The sequence below is a fragment of the Schistocerca nitens genome, chromosome 3 (assembly GCF_023898315.1).
Source record: "Schistocerca nitens isolate TAMUIC-IGC-003100 chromosome 3, iqSchNite1.1, whole genome shotgun sequence".
NCBI classification, from domain to species: Eukaryota; Metazoa; Arthropoda; class Insecta; order Orthoptera; family Acrididae; genus Schistocerca; species Schistocerca nitens.
This window is the reverse complement of record NC_064616.1, coordinates 270,277,023-270,292,670: the sequence shown is the minus strand read 5'-3', so window position 1 is coordinate 270,292,670 and position 15,648 is coordinate 270,277,023. Positions and strand designations below refer to the sequence as shown.

The window sequence follows — 15,648 nt, the reverse complement described above, 5'->3', positions numbered from 1 at the left end:
TAATTCGAGCTATGCTGTGCATCCTTATACTTCTCCAAAACCTTCGGCAACTGATCTAGCTAGTGTCCAATTTGTCTGTTACATCAAGTTCGTTTGCAAACTTTAATAACTGTCTGAGGCTTGCTTTCACCACCGACCATGTGGTTACAAATGCCTTTCTTAAGACTTTGTCCAGCATGGGAAGCTACCGGTGGGAGACTACAGCTGAAGCAGCAGTTGCAGTGAGTAGGAAGTACAGGAAGAAGGATAGCCAAACTGCATACTTAACTTCTAAATGTGTCGTTTCAATTCTACTGGCTGCTTCTCAGTGTTGCTTCATTGAAATTCAAATGTTAGCATCTGCAGAAGAAAATGTAAAGCATAAGTGTGCCGGAGGACCATGAATTTAGGATTACTGGATAGCAGTTCAAATCCATTCAGACTATAATGAATGACAACAGCTGAGATAATTGCTTATTATTCACAATGAGGTAAATATTCGCAAATCAAAATGTACCTCCAGAGAGTGCAGCACTCTACAGTGGCTCGGTTGAATGTAGCAACTGAACATGTTAATCACTGATTAAAAAAGGAGTTATGCATATCGAATTATATGCCAGAGTTGAAAATGGCCATTAAAATAAGCAAAAATAACTATTTTTTTTGAGTGATCAGTTTAATCTGCATTTTTCAGTTTTGATCTGTGAAGTCAGTTTTATACCTTGGCTTCTATTAGAACAGATTTATCTGACATTTAAAAAGTTTGTGGTTGGTAAAGTGTTGTAGGTGAACTAAAAAATTAGAAAATACTGTTGAGATAGCTCTTTTCAAGAGAAGTCAGAAATTTCACAAAATAACAATAATGTAATCAGATATTGAACTTCCAGGTCATTGGTTCCTCATAAGAACGCTCGTGAACCGATTTTGCGTTAGTGCTCTTCCATTGAGTCTGAACGCATTTTGAGATAAGAATTACTTACCATTTGGAGGGAAGAAAAAACAGCCGTGCATTATGAGCAGGTGCTTGATAGCATTGAAAGATGCAATCACCATCCCCAAATTGCTCTTCAACAGTGGGAAGGAAGAAGGTGCTTAAAACATCAATGTAGGCCTGTGCTGTGATAGTGCCACGCAAAACAACAAGGGGTGCAAGCCCACTCCGTGAAAAACACGACCACACCATAACCCCATTGCCTCCGAATTTTACTGTTGGCACTACACACACTGGCAGATGACGTTCACCGAGCATTCGCCATACCCACACCCTGCCATCGGAACACCACAATGCATACCGTGATTCGTCACTCCACACAATATTTTTCCACTCTTCAGTCGTCCAATGTTTACCCTCCTTCCACCAAGCGAGGTGTCGTTTGGCATTTTCCGGCATGATGTGTGGCTTATGAGCAGCTGCTCGACCATGAAATCCAAGTTTTCTCACCTACCGCCTAACTGTCATAGTACTTGCAGTGGATTCTGATACAGTTTGGAATTCCTGTGTGATGGTCTGGATAGATGTCTGCCTATTACACACTACGACCCTCTTCAACTGTCGGCGGTCTTTGTCAGTCAAGAGATGAAGTCGACCTGTATGCTATTGTGTTGTACATGTCCCTTCATGTTTCCACTTCACTATCACATTGGAAACAGTGGACCTAGGGATGTTTGGGAGTATTGAAATCTCGCATACAGACGGATGACACAACTGACACCCAATCAGCTGACCATGTTTGAAGTCCGTGAGTTTCGTGGAGTGCCCCATTCTGCTCTCTCACGTGTCTAATGACTGCTGAGGTCGCTGATATGGAGTACCTGGCAGTAGGTGGCAGCACAGTGCACCTAATGTGAAAAAGTATGGTTTTGGGGGTGTCCGGATACTTTCTGTCACATAGTGTAGCACTACTTTACGGTAGACACTTGCCCCAGCTTTCTCTCCTCCTGCAACATTAATTTGTTACCCAAGCCACTAGGCTAGACCATTCTACCATTCACAGTATTACCAATGTTGATAGTTCAGCGGCAGTCGTAATAATTTTGTATTAATCACAAATTTGTTTGGAGTGTGAAATTAGGAGGAAATGTTTTCTCACCTGCATACTGCATTTTGGTTCATTCCAAGTCAACTGGTCCAGAGGTTCCCAGATGACACTCCCGGATTTTAGTGAAATTTTTTATGAAAATTTGCAAATGTTTGCAACAAGCATCACTAAAGTTTTACTCTTGCAAATTCAGTACTTCAGGAGATATAGTCATTTATTTGACCCCATTGCGCAGCTATCGAACAGTGCATTCGTGAAGACGTAATATGTCAGGCAATATTTTCTTGAAAGAAGTAAAGCCAGGCCATTTCATACACCTTTTTGCACTCTTTTAAGCAAAAAATAAAGATTTCCTGAACAATTTTAATATGAATCATTTGAAGCAAAGTTGACAAAAAAAATACTCAAAAAAATGTGAATAACTTTTTATATCTCCAAAAGCAGTCTCGGGGTAAACCTAAAACTTTGCACGTATAAACATACCAATACAACGTCTTGTAAAATAAAATTTCATTCTCCTACTGTTTTCCAATAGTGCACAAGTTCAGGGCATCGTTGGCAGTTTTTAAAAAAAAATGCCAAAATTGTCCATTTTTGGCCCACTGTTTCCAAACAAAGTTTGCTGCTAACTCTTCGAAACCATTTACATTAGAAGTACTATGTTCTAAACTACCTAAAATGTAGATTTGGTTTTGCAGTGTGAGCGTATAAGGCCCTAAAATATGATGACAAGGTGAAGGTGCACTGAAAGTGAACCCGTATTCCGCTGTTACTCAAATCAATCTGACAACTTTTATTATGTTCTAAAGTTGTTTAGTACTCTCTGGGGAAGACAGTATCAAAAATATTGATGACAAGGAAACTTTTAAAAAAAGGGGGTCTTTGTGTCAAGACACATCGTGACGTATTTCGATCTGGTTTTCTTCTTTAATACAGAATGAAAATGGTTATAAATTTCACATTTTAACTGTGCATTACCAAGACAGTGGAGAATATGGTAGTAAAACTTGCGTAACAGCTACAGCACATCTCATATACCATATTTACCCAAATACAAGCCGACCCTCTATTTTTTGAAGAGGCTTCTTGAGAAAAAAAAATTATTTTTCATGTGTTATATCTAATCAAAATTACAAACTGCTTTACTGACAAAGTATAACATGAACATTTTACCTAGTCTAAATTTGTACCATTTATTGATTGTCAACATGTTGATAGTATGAGGAGAAACAAAAAAGAAAGTGTTTACATTTATTTTTATCTTCACTACCTTTTGAATTTACTAAGCGTGTCATCTGTGGTATCAATATTTTTAATCATCATCATCATCATCATCATCTTAATAGCACAGCTGTGAAATTTGTATCTTAGTTGTCACAAATATTTGCCTGTTTCTTCTGAATATGTTGTGATTTCTGAGGTTCTGGTTATGGTGTGACTTGAGATCACAGATGTTTTTTGCCGAATACACTGCGGATTTCATTTCATTACTCACATGAGACAGTTACAATGTTTCTTGCATCCAACATATCGTCTGCCCACTGCTCGATGGGCTGTGTAGAACTAGCAGCTGGCACACCCGCTTTCATTCCTGCCATATCTTACATTGAGTGTCGATAACATTGCTGCTGGAAACACATAAGTATGCCACTGACCACCATCCAGATTTTTACAGTCTCCTGCAGAAATATATACTATTGGGTATTCATCCAGTTTTAAAGTCAGTTCAAATAGATTCAAGCAAACTGATTTAAACATGGTAGATATTTATAAAACACCATGGTACGTGGTATAGGTTCCCTTGGTTGGCAGCACAATGAAATTTGCTACCCACTCACCTCTCACTTTCCCTCTTACCTTAGTTCTCTGCCAAGGTAGTGTCACTGTTCACCTGCTAAACTTTCAGAAACTATGAAACGCGTGCGGCATCATCTTCTACAATGCATGTTATATGTGACACAAACTAATACATAATTAAAACATCGCTATCATGATTCAGTCCAATTCTGAAACTCTTGCTCGTCCCACAATTTAGTCAGTATTATCTCCACGACGGGTCTTGCCACTGTAATTTATTCTCGCAATAACTATTACAGTCAGTTTAATATGATTTATTCCATTTTTTTAAACCTTAATTCTATACTAAATTTTTCTTCTTCTTTCATCTACATGTCACCGTCTTGTTCTAAAGCTGATTAAAAAGCAGGTGGCCTTTTTTACCCTGTATTATAATACATGAACAGCAATCCAATTTCTCATTTTCAACGTACTTGGTAAATCATTGCAGTATCTCATAACCAAATAAATTATTGACCTGGGATTCCCAATCAAGTAATGTTTTTTGAAGGACAACGTTTTTGCCTTTCAGTGTTATATTTACTTAAAAATCAGCATAAGTATTTGTATACAATATCCACACATGTACGAGAACTTTTATTGTAAACCTGTTGAAATATGGCAAGAGTTTGTGAGATGATAGAATTTAATGCTAAGTCCTGCATGTTACAAAACTTTCAAATTTTAATCAGAGCTATAGAGTGCTGTAGTGACTAGTTAATAGTTTCTCGTGTGTCTCTTGTACGAGCGACATGTCATTCAAATATCACTATTGTTCAGGGAGGTCGATGCTGTATTGAACGCTACTGTGTATTGGGAAATCTTGAGCCTGTTCGGGCTGGGTGTCTTGTGCACAAACTAACCTTCCAAGTTCTTCAAAATAAATCTGCATGTGCCCTCAGTAGCCAAAGTTTCATCAGCAAATGTTAGACAGCCACTGTATCAATCTACTAAAAGAAGTAAAAATGTTGACGTTAGGAGCAGTAGTTTAATCTGGGGATATAAGATGACCCCGTATTTTCCTAATTACGAGTTTGGGCTAAACCTCATCTTATAATCGGATAAATACAGTAGTGTAAATTTTGGTGACATTCATAGCTGTCTTCCTGCCTTTTTTGGAATGGATTCATGTTATATAAAATTATTCGTATGTCTTTTTATTGTTGGAATGCTATTCACCTGCTAGTTTAATTGCAATTTAAGGTGGTGTGTAACTCTGTGTTAGCGTAGTTTGCGGTTTAAGTGCAACATTAGTGTACTGATGAAAAAATGTATAAATTGCTGCTATACTCCATGGTGGCTTAAGCACTGTTGGTTCCTTTGAAGGCGCGTTTACAATTTTGCACCCTGCGGCTAGTTGCCATGCATTTGTAGCTTGCATCACACGGAAGTGGAGGTGCCCAATGTGCACACAGGTGTGAATGGACTTGCTCACATGCACATGTTGAGGAAGAGGCATGCAACCTACACATGTGCCTCTATTTGTGTGTGGGGCAAGCACAGTCACATGGCAACTTGGTGCAAGGTGCATGGCTGTAAACACACATTTAAAATGAGAAAACCAGTGTCCCCATTGCAATAGGGGCCACACCTGATGGCTGTGCAACAGCAGCCTCAGGTGAGTTTCCTTATCACAGGTTCCCCAGCCTCATAAGGGTTTCTTTACACTGAATCCCAAGCCTGATGATACATTTCTGTAGGTGTCTGAGGCCAAAGGTATAAGTGGTCTCTTGAAGGGTCTTAAGCTTATGTTTATTTGAAGCTATGTTAATTTTTTACTGGTTTCATTTATTTGCCGTAAAATATCATGAGGAAAACTCTACTGCCAGCCAGAGGATGTCACTGATGAGAATGTTTGGGAAGAAATTTTGATAAGACAGAACCCAAAATTACACCTCTCAAATGTGTCTACCACAGATTATTATTAAAGCCACAAAAAATAGAGAAAACTATTCTCTTCATTGGTTTCTGTATCACACTTTATTCTTTACAAAATGAATTTTGTAGAGATGTCTAAAAAACAAAGACTACCTATATTTGTAGTTTTTCTCACTCGACCTCATTTCCTAGTCACGAGGACTTCTGATGTTACCTTCCACAGAGAGTACTGAACAATTGTAGAACATAAATGGGCCCATTTTCAAAAACTTCCATCTTGCTGTTCTTTAGAGCTTTATATGCTTGCATTGCAAAATCAGATCTAGTTTTTAGGTGTTTTAGAACATGGTCTTTCTAATGAAAATGGTTTAAAAGTGTTTCCCGAAGTTTTTTTTTTTTTTTTTTTTTTTTTTTTTTTTGCAAAAGTGGACCAAAAATAGCCGTTTCTGACATTTTTAGAAAATCATCCAGTTTGCCCTTAATTTTTAAACTATTGGGAATCAATTGGTGAATGAAGTTTTATGTTCTAAGACCTTATATTGATAAGTTCATACATGCAAAGTTTCATGTTTATGCTCCAGTTACTTTCGGAAATAAAGAAAGCTAAACTTCACATTGTTTTGAGAATCTGTTTTTGATAGCCGACTTTGCATCAAATGATCCATATTATAATTGATCAGGAATTATTATTATTATTGTTGTTGTTGTTGTTGTTGTTGTTGTTGTTGTTTCGCATAAGAGAGAGCGAAACGGTGTATGAGATGGCTTAGTTTTGTTTCTTTTTAGAAAATATTGCCGATTAGAATAATTATTAAATTAGGTTTTGAAATAAAAGAAGTTAATAATTAAAAAAATTATTTATTTCAATTTCTATAATAATGTGTTACATCTCCAGTCACTTGCACTTTAGCACATCTTCCAGCACCTTTCATCCATATACACACACTCTCTTGTTCACTTATTTTACGATGATTTCTTGTTCTTAAATAAAATGACTGGTTAGATACAAAGTATGACAGTCCCAAATCTTTATTATACACTTCTCCAACATGAAAAGTACGGTAAGCAATAACATCTCTTGCATTAAATGCTTCCAAACAAGTAACATTTTTCACTTTATTACCATCAAAACGAACAACAGCAACTGTAATCCAACCATTGCCAGCTTGAGCTGCGTCTAATTGCGTAAGTGTAAAATTAATACTACACCCACAAAAAACTGATGGACCTTGCAAAATAACTTGTGATCCTTTGTTAGCAACTCTTACTTCCAGATCTTCTATGGCCTTATAAACAGTTTGACGGGAACGTCGATATCTTCTGCTGCAGCGAGGCATCTCGGAACATGCAGTTGCACGCGCTGCTGCTCGCCGACTGACGTCGGCTATGACTGTAACTACTTATATACACGCGAAGCTCGTGACCTTGAACGGGAATTCATGGAAGCACTGTTGGTAACTGCGCTATGGGGTCAAACAAATGACTGAATTTCCAGAAGTATTGAATTGGCAAAAGTACAACTTTAGTGACATTCATTGGAACCATGAGTTTTAACAAAATCTGTGATGGTCATGCAGGAAATTTTTCCAAAATTAGACAATGTGGAATGGAATGGCCCTTTTATATTTTTGTTAATCGAAAATAGAGCTTAGATTTAATGCTAAGATTGTGACATTTGGTAAGGTGACTAGATTATTGCGATTGCTGGTGCTGTGCCAGATGTAATGTTTATGTTTACCACGTCTGTGAGTATTATTTATGAGAACCTTGTGCATAGATGTTGTGGTGGTTCATTGTGATTGTTTTGACTCTGGATTCCGCAGTTTTCTATGAGTTTCTGTATCCGATACATTCTTAACAGTGAGAACTAGCTCGTCACATAGTTTCTAGGTTGTGAAGTGTGAGTGAAAATGAATAATGTAAATAATTTCTAAGGTATAGACTTTTTCCATCTAACTGATGAGGAGAAGCTTGCTGGAAAGAGACTAGGAATTCCATTATCATTTTAAATATTGTGCAAAATATTAATGCTGGAAATCAGCAGTTTAAGAGAACATTTAGACGGACATTTATAAAAGCAGTGATTGGTTATGTGGTTGTAAAGTTAAAAATGCATTATTCTGCATCCGATGCATGTTGTTTGGTGGGGAATCCTCGTGGACGAAATTCAAAGTTGCAGCCATAAATAATCTTGAGTACCAAAGTGAATAAGCATGAATCTTCAGCTGTTCACATACGAAATTGTTTAAGACTGGCACTTTTTGGAACTATCAGTGTAGATGTACAGTTGGATAGTGCATATGGAAGAAAAATCTTGGAGTTTAACGAAGGACTTTGGCGTAATGTGTATGTGATTAATATTTTAATAAATTGTGTTTCTGTGGCTCCTTTGATTGCCCGTAAGGGGTCGTGATGAAACTGAACAGTCATCAAACCCTGATGTGTTTGTAGAGGACTGATTAAAATTAATGCTGAATTGGATACAGCACTAGGATAAGGCAACTGTTCTCAAAGGAACATGTAAAACATCTCAAAATGGTTTTTGCAAATTATGTTGGAGTTACGTCATGAAGAAATTTCCAAGCAAACTAGGGAATTCAAATTTTTAGCTGTTATAGCAGATGAAACGAGAAATATATCAAACGTATTACAGATGGCTGTTGTAACTGTGACACATTGAGAGGTAAACCAGTAGAAAGGTTCTGGAGTTTGTCTACCTTTCCAAACATGACACTGATGTTATTATGCGAACAGTATACTCTTGCAATCGACCGCGACTGTAAACAAATGAGAACTTAGACGGCCTGAGGATTGAGAAGTGGTGCAGGGGAATAAGCTCTGCTTCCCTCTTGAAGGGTTGCCATCCTAAAACCGCATTCTTTGCGTCCATGAAAGTAGAACTGACATAACGGTCATAGGGATCACTGATTTCTTTTGTTGTGATGAGAGTCGCATTCAAATCCCTTTACCCACCAGAATTAGTCTCTTCACTCATTTCGAAAGAAGAAGAGAACAAGCAGTTCACAATAGAAAGCAAATTGGAGTACACAAATCATTTGGTAGTGCCTACAGCGCAATTGTTTGCTGTGGTTGGCACTGGCAGTTCAGATCCAGCCTCTACCATTATGTTATGCAGCCACAAATCGAAACACTCCCCAATACAGTGTCTGCATTCTAGCTGGAGGTTTGCTAGAGGAATTAGACAAACAAAAAATAAATGAAACACCCCAAAAATTATCTGCATAGGTGGGGCATCCCTTATTGCTGATTCACTATCTATTGTGAAAAGATTCTATCCTAATGCAGAATATGTTTGATGCTACACCCATCAAGTTAATCTTATAATGAACAAAGTGGTATCAATCAACCGCAACATAATTTTTTTTTTCAGCGAATATGTGCATTCTTCTCAAACAGCCCACAGCGGACTGCAATCCTTGATGAGGTGGTGAGAAAGCATCTGCTTCGATCGTTTCCTAGTAGGTGGAATTTTCAATCTCAATCTGTAAAGACAGTTCATGACTGCAAGAAAGGTACAATTGAGTGTATGAATTGCATATTGGAAGGGTACTCGATGATGAGTGAAACTACAGTTTTTCAGGCTCCAGGTCATAAAATTTTTTTTCCAATTTTAGCTTTAATTATTGATTTGAAGTCATTGGTAAAGTCGTGGTATTAGTCGAAGCGCTCTTCAGTCAGCTGCAGCATAGAGACATTAAATGCGTGCTCTGCCCATAAGACCATTTCAGCATTAAAAAAAAAAAATATTATTAAAATCTGAGAAGAAATTGACATCACCAGTGGTAACGAATCTACTGATTGGTTAATGAAGGAAAAGAAACTGGACAAGACTGAGTGGAAACAAGAAGCAAAGGTGGTGTGTGATGTGATAATTTCTGAGGCTAAAGATGGTTTTAGTGTCTCGACCATCTTGTAGCTTCATCATTGTTTCTTCCAGAAAAGTTTCTTTTGTACTTTTCTTAATTTCCTGACGATATCTTAAATGAAGTGTGTTCAGGTGTGTGTTTTTTTATAAGCTGAAACTACATAATGAACTAACACAAGGATTTAGACTACTCTCTGGGGCTGTTAGTCTAGCAGAGTTTATAATATGCAGCAGCCCAGAGAAGACATTTCCTCATAAATATAGATCAAAACAGAAAGGTGTTTCTCAACTTTGAAAAATAAAATCATTGTTACGCAAATCTATAAGCCATGGAAGAATGTTAGCTTTCCCATTGAAAAGCGATCTTGTGACTGAGATACCAGACTTCAGTCAGTGGATAACTTACTAGTTTGTATCAGTGAAAAGCAGGAGGGCAAATTTTCAGTACAAGTGAGGTAAAAATAAGCGTACTTATATAATTTGCCTCTTATTTCTAGTCTTCTAAATGACAGGTGTATTTTAGGTCTACAGGAAATGTAGCTCATCATGTAATATTATAGTTTTACTAGATATTCGATAACTCCCAGCATGCTCTTTGCCACAAATATTTTTAATCATAGATATATCTCTCAACGTTTTCTGGGATTGTAAATTGGAGTTAAAAATTGTATTTTGTAACCTTTGTACACCATGAATTCTAATGGTGTTTAGAATATAAGGTGCCAAGGTAAAGAATTTTCTTCCATGTAAGCATCTCATATAAAAATGCAACATTAAAACTTTGGTGCAACACCCAGCTTCCAATATCTCCAGCTGCTACTGATCCTCTGGGGAGGGAGACAGAGACAGACAGAGAGAGAGAGAGAGAGAGAGACCGACCCTACTGTTATGAAGATTATGAATGCTGCACTTGATCTTTCGCGTACCAGTGCGGTTGTAGAAAAGATTCCCATGTTGGGGAACGTCTTGAGTGAAGATGCCACTATGAGAAAGAACATTGTAGGCTCATTTGACTGTTAGAGATGTTGTGGTGAATGTTTTGAGGGAAGTCTCACTTTCTAATTATCATTTGTCAACTACTTCAATTCACAAACATGTCGGATGCAAACATTACTGTGAAGATGACAAAATAGTGACTGAAAAAAACAAAGACAGGGAAGAGCGAAATGATAGCAAGTTTTAAAAAGAAAAAAGTAAATACTGAACATGGTGAGCAGGCACTGAAGGAAATGAAAGACGAGGATAGGACAAAAGATCGTTTGTTGATGGATTATTGGATGATGTAGACAAATGCTTCAAAGAAGTAAGTCCCAAGCAGTGTTGGAGATTGTTACAAAAGTGAGGGAGTCAAGAAAATTAAAAACATAGGAAAGGAAAGAAGCAAAAACAAGGTGATACATAATGACCTAATTTTGTAAAGAAAGCTAGATGACGTTCTACATTACATTTAGAAATTAAAAGTTGTGAACTTTTTGTGTTACTCTGAAAATGGTACTGTGCAGCTTTGCTTTAAAGCATTTTCCTAGTTTTTGATCTATTTGTGCTGAATAGAAACATGTCAGTATTACTATAATAAAGTGCAATGATTTTCCTTATTATTTTTCATTATTATTGTATGTAATATTGTAATAGTTTTATATGTTGATTACAATTAAAATAATAAATAACTGTGAGATGACTGGCATCAGGGATAGTAGAGGCCTGATTTAAAAAAGAAAAATGCTGCTCCTTGTTCATTCATAGTGATAAATGTGAGTCGGTGGCTAGTCATTTTACTGTGTCCAAATCAGAAAGTCAGTTTTTTTAGGCAGGATAGTCAATAAGTCAGTAACTTTAGTGTCAGGTTTGGCTTCCAGTGGTCAATTTACTGTTTTTGTTGTTGTTGAAGAAGGCAAGATTGCAACTTCAGATTTGTACTAAGGAGTTTATCGTCCAGTCTTTTTTGAATGCACCAAGAATGATGATAACAAACTAACTCACTGTCCAGAAAAATCTAAATCTCTGGTTCTGATATTTCCTGTCAAGCTCTGTGGTTTCTTCCTTTTCCTGAAATCATTTCCGATCATCTTATTTGTCTCTCAAAAGTAGCTGTTTGTGCATAAGACTAGTGCTGAAAAAGACGTGAAATAAGTGTAACACAAAGATTTTCATCAACAGATGCATAAGTGCATGTACTTTAGGAAGGTGTGAAGACATGTTTTTCTAAAGATAAGTAAAGTAAGTATTAAAACAATCCTAGTGCCCATTGTACAACAGCTGCATGTGTCATCTCTCGTCATAATAGGTTTGTTTATAAATAAATAAATCTTCTGCTACCAGTCACGATTTTCTTTATTTTACTATTTGCACGACGCGTTTCGAGAAATAATTCCCATTTTCAAGTGCGTTTTTTTGATGTGTGTTAAGCCATTTCTTTTGATGTTGTCAGTGTGTGTGAGTCTGCTTCATTTTGTTGACTTTTACTGTAATACATAAGAAACACGATTTTTAGCTGGGTATCAATATTTTCTGTGAGGTTAGTGGCTAAAGTTTGAGAACAATTTGTACTTACAATTTTCTAATGGTCCATTTGTGTAGAGAGTCACACACACTTAACATCACACACAACTTGTACATTTTACACATCGAAAATATCTTATATAAACAAAACAGTTACAAAGATCTTCTTATAGGTAGTTCACAGAGATAACATTATAGGTCTTCCACAGATTATGATATGCTCTTGTACAGAGGTTAATTTATCTTTACAATTTGGCTCATGAATTACTTATACTGATTTTACAATTGTGCTTATTTCTATGTTTTACTATTTTTATTTAAGTATATTATCGAAACATCTGAAGAAATTCACTGATTCACTTTCAAGTTTTTCATTTAATATTTTATCTTCATATTTTCTGTAATGTGAAGGTGGAACATTGTCATGGCTTTGGACACTAATTAGTTACCTTCATCCTCATTGCATGTGGATTTCTTATCCCTGGGGTCTGAGTGACCTGACCTTCATTTTAAACATTCCGCAACATATCCCACTCCACTCCCTGTGGAAAGAACTAATAGTTCCAAAGCTAGGATAGTGTTGACACTTCTACTTATATATGTATCTGTCTGTAATATTGAGCATCTCACCTCCTGATGGGAAATATTGGCCAGCAGTTCCGTTTCACAATATTTTTGGTTACTCAGTAGAATTTTGCTTTGATGTATTCATTCCATCTAGATAACCTATTCATTTTAATTTTTCTCATAGTAAGTAAGATAATCATTTGTATTTAGTTTCATACAAGTGACATTGGTTACAGGTAGCCGAAGGAATGTATGAAGAATTTGAACGCGATGACAAATTAAATATTGGAATTACAATAGCACCTGATAATATCGAGATTGCACCTTCACCAAAACGAAGTCGTAGCACTGTCCAAGGTAACTACATTTACCGGCAGCTATCTGATAGTGGCTCCTCGAGGCAGAAGGAACCACAATTCCTGAGGACTGCTTCAGCTGCATTAGTCAAACTTGAAAACCCATGAAGAGAACAGTTTCATAGTGTCATACTGTAATGTTTCCCATGCCAGTGTTACTATCTTGTAGGTCTGACACAAATTGTGAAGTTTTGATACTTGTACAGCACTGAATACATATTTATAATAACAGTAGCACATACAATGTGGTGTGTTTTACAAACATATATTTTTGTTTATTATTCTCTTAGGTATGTTAAATCGTGCTCTTAAAATATTCAGTTACAATGTTGCAGCATTTGCTTTTTTGTAAGGTATTTAATAATGTTGAGAATCCAATTCTGAGCAACTGTGTGATAATTCTGGTGTTATAAGAGAATTTACAGCCTCTTTAATGGCAGGTGAGTATAATCTTTATTGGACAAAGTTGTGCTAAAAGTACATCAGATGTACATAGTTTTATATACATATATTTTTTATTTTTAAATGTGACATAAATGTTACTTTTTTAAAACATATTGATGTAAATGTGTTTTGGTGCAACATATACTATGAGCAAGGTTTACTGGCCAGGGAAATTACATTCTCGTGGCTGAACAATTTACAATTTATATGCATAGTTGTAAGATTTTTCCTTTCAAATGATTTTTGTAAATAGTGAAACTGCCAGTATTTACACATGTCTACTGAATAGTTTTACAGTAAAGTTGTGCAACTTTATTCAGAGGCCTCTGTGGTGTCCAGTCTAGAAATCATAGGGGTGCATGCTTGAGTAGAAACGTTCTTAGAAGTGAAATTGCAGCTGCACGAGTATGTTTGAGTATTTGTAAGTAATATTGGAAATGTTCTGTAGTAATATATTTTACAGTGTTCTGCCTTCCAGTAAAAATGTACAAATTTTATAGATTAGTATCCATAAATAGTTACTTGTATCTTGTGCTATGATGGTGACTTTCATATTTTCAATATGTAGATAGGTTGTGAAGCAGTGTCTCTTTCATTATCATACAAAAGCTATCTGACAATTATTTGTGGCAGTACAAAATATGTAGCTATGAGCAAAACGAATTTTAGAGTAGCAGTGGAATTTTGTTTTTTGCAATTATAAGTATTAGACATAATTAGTGTGCCTATACGTGTGTGGTTATATCATCAAAGCATCACTTAGAGGATTCCTGTGTTTTATGGTTTTAGTGAGAAATCCTGTGTGTTTTATGGTTTTCTTGAATTTCCAACTGTTAAGTTCCAAGTTGGCTGAATGGTACTAAAAAAGTGACGATGGGAAATAAACATGATGAGTTTTTAAAGTTTTACAACTAATATGCTAAGGGAAGTTGTGTGTGTAGTGTTTGTATGCTGGATATTAATCTAAATTCAGTCTGTCTTTGAAATCATTCTCTTGTTTGTGATAATGTTATAAAAGTGGTGTTGCGAAAAATGCGGCTCATGGAGTTTAGTGCCAGGAAAACAAATTAAGTATTTTAAAAGCTCATCCATTATAAAGATGATTGATTACCTGTTTCCTGATGATCACTCTGTATTAAAAGCTTTCATTAATTTAATATGTCCTTGTATTCAACATAGTTTCCAGCTTCATCATGCTGTTAATGACTTATGTGATGATTCAAGATAGTGACAAAATGCATAGCTTTTGCTGTTTCATTTGTTGGTATAAACTTGGGTTAAGTAACAGTATAGCAGGAAATTGGGGTTTAGGGATACACACCTATAAAAGTAAACAAATGGAAATATCTGTGTAATCTGCCATAAGTAGCTAACCAGTATGTTTAAATGACCCATGGGGAGTTCAGAAAGAAGGTTGAATTCACACATAATATAGTAAAACATCGATTTATGGTCTCCAAAAGGGCTCATAAAATGGGAACAGTGTATGTGGGAAAATGGTTGGTGTGGATTTTTCAGAAACCACCTGTATGGATAGCTGTCTTTTACAAAATTATTATTCTGCAGAAAACCCTTAACCCTTTCACTGCTGCAGATGAGCTCTTTGCATTCTGTGCTGAGGCTGCTTTTGTTATGGCTGTACTGCTGGCCAAAGGCTCACACCTGTCCTGAGAAACAGCACTCCAACTGATATGAGATACTTATCATCCAATTTTTTGAAAACTAATTGACGAAAAAAATTGATTTTTGCACATCTTACAGTCTGATATCTTCACTCCATAAAGGACTGAATTTTTTGTCATTACCCATCATAGTTACTGTGCTGCATAAGATTGGGTGAAACATCCTGCAAAATTTTAAAGGTTTTTGTAGGTGAACAAATATGGTTGATTTTACCTCATACATTGCAATGAATGAAATGTAGATAAGATATCTAAATTTTATTTAAAATTGAGAGTAGAACAAAACCTCATTTCGTTCTTGATTTATTGGGTTTTATATCTGAAGGACAGTCGTGCGTGACACACCCATTCGTGTCCTTGCGCATCATGAATTATGTGGTCATAGTAACTGTCATATCGCGCAAGTGATTCAGAATATCAAAACTAGGTTTTCTGCATGTGAAACCATGCAGTGAGGCATGTGTTGTATGATAAATACTTAA

At 36.2% G+C, this 15,648-nt stretch overlaps 1 protein-coding gene across 2 annotated transcripts in view; it reads left to right on the top strand.

Moving 5' to 3' along the window:
• The window catches only part of LOC126248236 (forkhead box protein N4), an 85,119-nt gene extending 69,824 nt beyond the window's left edge, over positions 1–15,295 (top strand). The window contains exon 8 of one of the 2 annotated variants that reach the window (XM_049949070.1): positions 12,921–15,295. In XM_049949070.1, coding sequence (XP_049805027.1) covers positions 12,921–13,148 — 228 coding nt within the window. In that variant the 3' untranslated portion in view covers positions 13,149–15,295. The remainder of the gene's footprint in view (positions 1–12,920) is intronic. The other variant, XM_049949071.1, reaches the window with a different exon arrangement.
• The last annotated feature ends 353 nt before the right edge of the window (positions 15,296–15,648 follow it).